Below are 8,144 nucleotides of genomic sequence, written 5' to 3'. Positions count from 1 at the left end.
TGAAAATGACTGAATTTATTTTCTTTCTGCTTTGTCATTTTAACTGTTAGTCTATAACATCACTTGATAAAAAGGAAGCAACCTGAGGAGAATCATGTAGTGACTTGGATTTGAAAGAGAGATGTGATTAACTGAGCAAAGAGTTGGGAAAAGGAAATACTGTGACTGTTAAACCAGAAAACATTTTGCACAGCCAGGTGAGATGTGAGCAGGGACTGCTGAACAGTGAGGGTGCAGCTGGAGGGGAAGAGGAGGCAGGATTTAATTATTGCACCAGCTCAGGTGGCAAAGTCAGAGCAGGCTCCAGCCCTGATGGTGTTGTGGATGTCCTCAGTGGGGTTTCCTGCCTCCAACTGTGCATTTAATGACCCTGGTTTGGGAGCGAATCAAGGCCAGAAGAGGCTGTGGTCTCCAGGGCATCTGCCATTGATGCTGCATTAGTTGGGAAGCTCAATTCTCATCTGTCAAATTTCTATTCTTGCTTCTGTCAAGATTAAGCAATTCCAATTCTGAGACCGACTTTTCACTTGACCACTGATTACATATTCTCAGTTCACGGGCTCAGCTTGGACACTTAGGGTTTGATTCTATAGAAATTTGGAACACATGAGTTGCAGGCAGGGGAGTTTCGAACGTATGCAATGTTAGCGTATCTGAGTAAGGACACTCTTTCTGCCTAGATACTCAAATGAAGACAGAGAAAAGAGGAAGTTCACTTAGAAAAAATGTGATGTTTACATTAGCATCAGCTGCTCAGGCCTACTAATGTTAAAGGCTCCAAAAAAGCACAATTTATGTAATCGTCCTCCACGGTGTAATGCAAATCAAACTCACCTTAACCTTATACAGCAAAAACTGTTTGAGACGGGATAAAAGTCTTTTCTAAAGACACGTGATTGCGACGGCTGCTATAGAAAGTCTAACGTCAATAGAAACTAGATCACAGATTTACAGAGAACTTCTGGAATTCTTGGTCTGCTACAGAGCACAAATCCCTGTTTTGAAAGAGGGAAGACTTTGATTTTATTTATTTCAAATACGGACTCTAATAACGAGAATATTCTCTACAGGAGTCACATGAAATGCAGTCAGACATCTAGATATGAACAACTGATTGTTTATTGGTGCTATGGGAAAAAGAAGGAAACTTTGTTGCTGTGTTTTCCTAATCATTTCAGTGTTATGATAACTGCATCCTTTAAGGCACTTCCGAACTTCTGGGGTTCTCCGGATACACATAAGGCTCAGAATATCTCTGTTCCATGAAAGGTAGAAAACAAGACAGGTTTTCTCTTATTCGCCTTAGTTGTAAGGAGGGTGATGACAGTGAGTGAACTTCTGTTACTTAAAAAGAACTATCAGTAAGATTATATGCCCTTAAAACATAACCCACGATCAGCTATAGGATCGGTAAGGATTCTGCCTTGGTTTTATCTCGCAAAGCACACCATAAGGTCAGTGGGGAGTCAGGTTTGTTCTTGTGGCACAGCACATTTTTTGGTCTTGCAGTGGTATCACAGCAGTACAGAGACAGAGAATCGTCCCCCTGCTGTGACCAGAAGTGAACAACAGTCCTTACAAGTACCCCTGTCTCCTTTTGGTGAAGGGTTAATAAACTCCTGCCTTCCAAGAAACATGAATATGTCACAGGCCTGCAAGCAGATACTGCTTTGCTGGATGTTATTCTGGGTAGCGTTATCAAATACAAACAGAGATAACCACCTGCAATAATTCTTTGAGCATTATTTAAACAGTTTGTGCGGCTCTTACCAACGTCGGCCTTTTCAACTCCTCTTTAATTCTCCTGTCAGGAACAGGCACGGCTTTAAAAATGACATCATGAGAAAGAACTACATAAATACAAACATTGCTAGAGACGTTTTTCCAAAGAGATCCGGGTTTTGTTTGCACAGCCATTACAGCCGAGCTCCCATCCTAGAAGCAGAAAGTACTGAGGGGCCGCGCTCGCTCCACGTGTTAAGCAGCAATCGGCTCCAGCCGTTTCTAAACCAGTGCCGCTATCTTACATGTTGGAAGTCCTGCCTGTCCCCCCACCGCTGGCAGCAGTGACACTGAGCGTGCCCGCCGAATCTAAAGGCCAAACACTGAGATCTGAAACTCTGATTTTATTTCGTTTCCCCGAGCTCAGCAAGCGGAGACACGAGCGGCAGGAAACTGAATACCCGCCCCGAGGCCCGGACGGACGGCGGGCAGCCCAGCGACCAGCCGAAGCGCGGCGGCTACCAGCGGGCCGGGCGCTGAGAGGCGCGGAGCTTCCCGCCGGGGGCGGCACGTCCAACCCGCCACGACAGCCCAGCCCCAGCCGACAGCCCAGCCCCGGCAGCACGCCCAGCCCCGCCCCGCCCACCGCGCTGTGACGACAGCGACGCGCGCCCGGTGGCGGGAGTTGGCGCGAAGGTTTCGGGGCGCGGGGCGGGCGGCAGCCATGGAGTCCGAGGCGTCCCGTTAGCGACGCACCGCCGGCAGCATGGTGAGCGCGCACTGCGGCGCCGTGACGGCCGGAGCTCCGAGCAAAGGCCGCAGGCCCGGCGCCGCGCGGGCGGATCCCGCCGTGGGGTTGGGGGGGCGGCGGCGTTGCGCAGGTTGCGCCGTTGGGGCCGCGTGGCGGTTGGGCGCCTTCCCGTCGCGTACGGCGGCGGTTCCTGCGCCGCTGGAGCCGTCGTCGCCCGGCGCGGCTCTCTGCTGAGGGCGGGCGCGGAGGCCGTCGGTGCTGCGGCGGCGGTGCCGCTTCCCGCCTGAGGCCGCCGCCTGCGGGCTGGGGTCCCGCTGGTGGGACAGCGCACGGAACGGGATACCGGGCACGGGCCGCGCGCTCAACGCCCTCCAGCGCCGCTTCCGTCTGCCTCAGCGCCGCCTGTCCGGCTGCTGACCGCCTCTTGTAGGCCGGGTACGTGGGAGCGTTTCTGTCCCAGCGCAGGGCTGAATTCTTCGCGTTCACAGAAAAATGAGTATTTGAAGGTCTGAAAGTAGATGTGATGGTGAGTAATGGAGGATAAAGCCCTCATGAGATCGTAACTATAAACACGTATGTGTCCCCGCGTGACCTTTCCAAAGCACTGCCCGCTTACACAGCCATTATAAGATGGGCTCCTGTCACCGTCTGTAGCTTGTATACATTGGTTCCTACTCGGGTGGGATCTCTGTTCAAGTACTGTACTGCCTGAACTAAAAAACTTTATTCAAAGCCAGTTTGGCTCAACTTTGGTTTTAGACTTTTCACTTAGATTTTAATATCTCTTATCTAATACTCAGCATGGATGGGCAGTGCTGTCTGCATCTGCCAGCACTAAGAGCCCTGACACAAACGACCTATGGTATTTAAGTCACCAGCTGCCCCACACGGGCTGCTGAAGCTCTCCAGCAGGACAAGGCCTTTTCTACCTCCCCTGCCTGTCAGAAAGCTGAACTTCCTGGAAGACCCTCCCTCATCTCAGTTGGCACTTCCTAGAAGAGTGGAAGACTGCCAGTGTGGAAGAAGCATGAGTTGCCTCAGTCCGTGTTCTTTCTGGTGCTGAAGAGAAGTGGTTGTATGGCCATCAGTGCTGCTGCTGTGGAGGTAGAGGCAAAAAATAACAGTCAGTAGCCCCGTACCTTGCTCTGTGATATTCAGGAGCAGCTGGGGCACGCAGGGATGTAATACTGGGCTCTTACAAACAGCCTTTTTTCGTGTAGTGCCCAACAGAAGTGTCCCCTGTCAGGCTGGTTCTGCAGCTTCTCGGCTGTGCTGAGCTGATGTGTGCAGTTACACGAGTTGGTTGGTGGGGGGAGGGATTCCTAAATTAATTGCCTGACCCAGTTCCTGTGTGAAGGGCTGTAGTGGTACAGCTGAGGGGATGTGTGATGGGAGCAGGGCTACTCGAGCTGCTTTTAGCTGAGAGAAACAGTCCTGGGCCAGTGCTGTGGCATAAGCTGCTGTGTACTTAGAACTGGGATTCTGCTCTAAAAGCGCCGTATGGTACCTGTGCCTCAGTTACCACTGTTAACTTCAGGTTATCCAAGCAGGAATGACTGGCTTAACTGAAGTGATATTGTACAGGTGGTTTCAGGTAATGCAGTTTTTCTGGAGGTGCCAGGTGTCAGAGCTGATGTTCTTGCAGAACTTGCACTCAAACAGGCAGACTGTAACCAAGTATGAACTATCCTGTACAAGCAGGGCACCTGTGGATGCCTTTTGGAATACTTGAGGTTGTTCTGCTTCCCATTGCAGTCACTGAGCTGGGTTGGTGAAATTCAGTTTTCTGTTTCAGAATGTAGTTTGGAGATGCATATTTGTATGACGTTATTTTGGAAAGCATTCTGCCTTATTGGACGCTGGTATTTTAAAACCACTACTTAATGAGTTTGGTGTTGGGATTGCTCCGTCATCTAAACACTGGAGCAGCTGTTGTTGCAGGAAAAAATGTCACAGAAAACCAGTGTGGGGTGCTTATGACTTTTTGTGAGCTGGCTGTTTAATGAAGTCTTGAAAGTTATCCTGGCAAGCTCTTTGGGTTACTGCCCATTGGTATGAATAACAAATGGGTTTCGCTTTCTATTTCTCCGTAGTAAAATGGGTGCATACAAGTCTTCATGAGAAAACATGCAGCCTACTGTGACAATGGTCAGAACTGGTAAGGACTGGACTGCAGAGCCGGAGCTGAGGTTGTGCAGTTGGGAAGATAGCTGAGCAGGAAGCAGCGCGCCCGAACACAGCTGTTCAGGCTGTCCTGGTGTTAGGCATTACCCACCTCCCTGATCTAGTGTGGGTGATCAGAAATAGTGGGCCTTGGCTGGGACTGGGGCTGGGTCTCTGCAAAATTTGGTGCCCAGATGTGGCTCACAATCCTTTAATTGGTAGCTGTGATTTAAGATGCCTTTAAACTGCAGTACTGAGCAGTAGATTCATTGACACTCTCTCTTGTGTGAAATCGCTCCAAGTTACACCTAGGATTGCTGCTGCTGAAGCACCCCGGGGAGCTGCACTAGTATAGCCCTGTCTCTTTAGTTCTTTAGTGTAGGGGATTGGCTGAGGCAGCTGTGCTGGTGAATGCATCTCCACAGGCACAAAGGACACGGGTACCAGAGGAAACCTGCCAGTTACGTCGCTGTCAGCCTTCTCTCATTTGAGCGAACATATGCAGTTCGGCCAAATGGTGAATTTACGTGTGAATGGCATTATATACCAATAGTGTAGTTGGTCAAAGAATGTTAACTAGGTAAAACCAGAATAGTGGCTGGCAGTACTGCCTGGGAGTCAAACTTACCTTGGTTCATGGAGTTGTTTTGATAGGTACATATACCGCTTCATTTCTGCAAGAGGTGCAATGAATTACTTGTCTGTCATCCTTTGATAAACAGCATAAAAATCTTTCTGTTATGAATTTCAGATAAAAGCTTCTCTGAACGATGACTTTACTGTTGCACTGTGATGTACTGGGCTCCCACGCAGTTCTGAATTCACCATCTGTTATAGCCCAGCAGTGGCTAACAAAGTTACCTTTTCTTCTGAAGAGTGGGATGAAACTGCAGGAAACTGGGGGATGTATGACTGAAGATTGAAGAAGGTGGCACATAGTCGCTGAATTTCCTTTGTAGCTTGGGGCTCTGTAGTTCGGTCACTCATAAGAAGATTGCCAATATGGGAAATGAAAATCTGACTCAAAATCCTTCATTCAGAAATGTCCAGGTGGCGTCTGTGTGGTTACATTTGCAGTATTTAATACGCTCATACAGTAATAGAAATATGAAAGGAAAAGCTCTGCTGTTTCTGAGGACTGATAATTCGCAGCCACGATAGCAGTGTTGTGTTAGCACAGGGAAGCAGGTTTGACATCTGTAGTTGCTATATTGCAGCAGTAATTCCAAGGAAAAAGTAGAGTGGTGGTGATTGCTTGGTGGGTAGAAGATGCTGCTTGGAGCAAAAAAATCACGAGGCCTGATGAGACAGAAAACGAGAATTTACGTGGTATGATTGAGGCTTTAGCAGTTGGGGAACAGTGATGAAAGCAGTGGAAGAAGCTGGGGCAGGCAGAGCAGTTTCATCTCCTTTACTAAGTCTTCATTTCATAATCCAGGATGTGATGGTATTTCCACTCAGTTTCCATCAGTCCGTTAAAAAACCCATCTAATGTGAATGCAGATCAGCACACTTAAAGAGTTTTTAGTTAAATTACTAGAATGGAGGTACTAGTGATTTAAAAATATTTATTCACCACACATTTTAAGTTTGTAACTAACGTATCACTATGAAAAACTCACTTTAATCTAGAGCCAGTTTGATTTGCAGTGTTGTAGTGTTTAAATCATGTTACTATGTAAAAGATCTAGTGAGGATGGTAAGCAATTTTTCTGTTGTATTGCCTTATAAGAAGTAGCCAGTAATGGTGATGGAGTTATCTGGGCCACAGATCTACTACATGACTTCTTAGGGGTGTTTTTTAAGTAGGTGCTTTGCTCTGAATCTGGGGTCAGAATTTCAGAGTGTTAGAGTGTGGCATTAGGAGTGTGTGTAAAATGGCTGAGTGCCCAGAGTTGATGCCTTGGGGAGCAGATTCCATAGATAGAAACGTGTGCAGTCTTACTGAAGAGGAATTCTTCTCAGTCTTCATTTGCTGGATCAATCGTATATGCAGGTAAAAAGTAAACAGGCTCCGTTTCTATGGGAAATAACACTTCTGATTCTAGAAAATTGTTTTAAGCTAAACGTACTAAATAAATCTCTGTGTGTCCCATTTTATGCTTTCATGTTATTTATTCTGTTGGTTTTAGGCCCAGTAAACTCTGCTTATCATGAGGGAACGGATGAGAAAAAAGGAGCCTCATGCAGGCAGTAATCATTGATCATGTTTTTATGGAGATTCCACATCCTGTTTTCTTAAGCATTTACTACTCTACTGGTAGCTCCCTGCAAGAGGGGTAACGCTACCTTGGTGTGTGATAGCTGCTGCTCTAATAAGGAATAGTTAGCACCTGGGGAGGCCCTGAGCCACAGCCCTTACCTGCCATCTATTTTTGCCATACTACAGGCTTTCTTTCAGACAGCTTTCTAAAATGGCTGCTACCCCTGGAGGTGGTGATACCAAGGAGGTATCAGATACCAGATTTTGTGCTTTTTTTTTTTTTAAATGATGCTGTAATACTAGCTTATTAACTAGCTGTCAGATAGGGCTTTGTGTGGGGCCTAGCGCTTATTTTCAATTGAAGCTTCAGTTTCGAATCTTGAGTATTTAGGAAGCTTTTTATGTTTTCTCTATGGTAGGATAAGAATGATTTGCATCTTGCTAGCTAGTTTTTTCAGTGAGATCAGAGTCATTGCCTTAAATTTATTAGAAGATGGAGGATATCGTATGTCCTGCTGCTTGGTAGCTCTTGGTGCTTTTTGTTTGTGGTGGTTAAGTGGGAAAAAGTCACTGCATTTCAATGCTACTGGAAGTTTCTGAATGTATAAGGTGGCTGTCAAAAGGGGAAAAATACCTAAAAATACCTTTTTTTGTGTGTGTGTGACTGAGAGACAAGAGAAAGGCTGTGCAGCTGATTTAAACCATCTAGTCTTTGTTTTGCAGTTTAGAGGTAGATCAACAAATACTGTAACAGGAGCTGCTGAGAGAGTTATGTTCTTTTAAGCGCCCTGCTCTTTTGCAATGTGAAACTTCTAGGAGTTACTTGTAATTCAAAACTTACAAAAGTATTTGTCCTTTCAATAGGATATCCGGAAATTCTTTGGCGTTGTGCCTGCTGGAAAGAGACAGGAATGCGAGGCTGTGAAAAAGAGTGAGAAGATAAAAAACGGGGAAGGAGAATCGATTGGGAAAAAGAGAGGAAAGGAAACCAAGGTTAGTGTTGCTTTCCTTGTTTGTAAAGTGCTTTGTTTCTTGATTACGCAATTGTTTGTGTTGTTGGTTTTTAAAATCATAACTTTGAAAACACGGAACAGCTTGAAAATCTGTTTGATTTACCTCAGTTGGTGTTAAACTGGTGCATTTACTATCCTTATAATTGTCTGCTGTTTACTTGGAGTGTGCTAACTTTGCTAGTGCAGTTAGTTCCTTATCTCCTCTCCCTTGGCCCTCTTCCAGTCCCACCCATGAGGTAGCAAAAGATTTCTTAAAAGTAATACTGGTAAATAAATAATTTCTGTCAGAAAT

The 8,144-nt window shown here is 46.3% G+C and overlaps 1 protein-coding gene across 2 annotated transcripts in view; it reads left to right on the top strand.

Moving 5' to 3' along the window:
- The first annotated feature begins 2,352 nt into the window (after window positions 1–2,352).
- RFC1 (replication factor C subunit 1) overlaps window positions 2,353–8,144 on the top strand; it is a 33,260-nt gene continuing 27,468 nt past the window's right edge. For both annotated transcript variants that reach the window (XM_072334257.1, XM_072334256.1), the window contains exons 1-2: window positions 2,353–2,491; window positions 7,704–7,832. In XM_072334257.1, coding sequence (XP_072190358.1) covers window positions 2,489–2,491; window positions 7,704–7,832 — 132 coding nt within the window. In that variant the 5' untranslated portion in view covers window positions 2,353–2,488. The remainder of the gene's footprint in view (window positions 2,492–7,703; window positions 7,833–8,144) is intronic.

Source organism: Excalfactoria chinensis, chromosome 4 (assembly GCF_039878825.1).
Source record: "Excalfactoria chinensis isolate bCotChi1 chromosome 4, bCotChi1.hap2, whole genome shotgun sequence".
NCBI classification, from domain to species: domain Eukaryota; kingdom Metazoa; phylum Chordata; class Aves; order Galliformes; family Phasianidae; genus Excalfactoria; species Excalfactoria chinensis.
The sequence above is the reverse complement of the archived record's forward strand: the minus strand, read 5'-3'. Positions and strand labels throughout refer to the sequence as shown.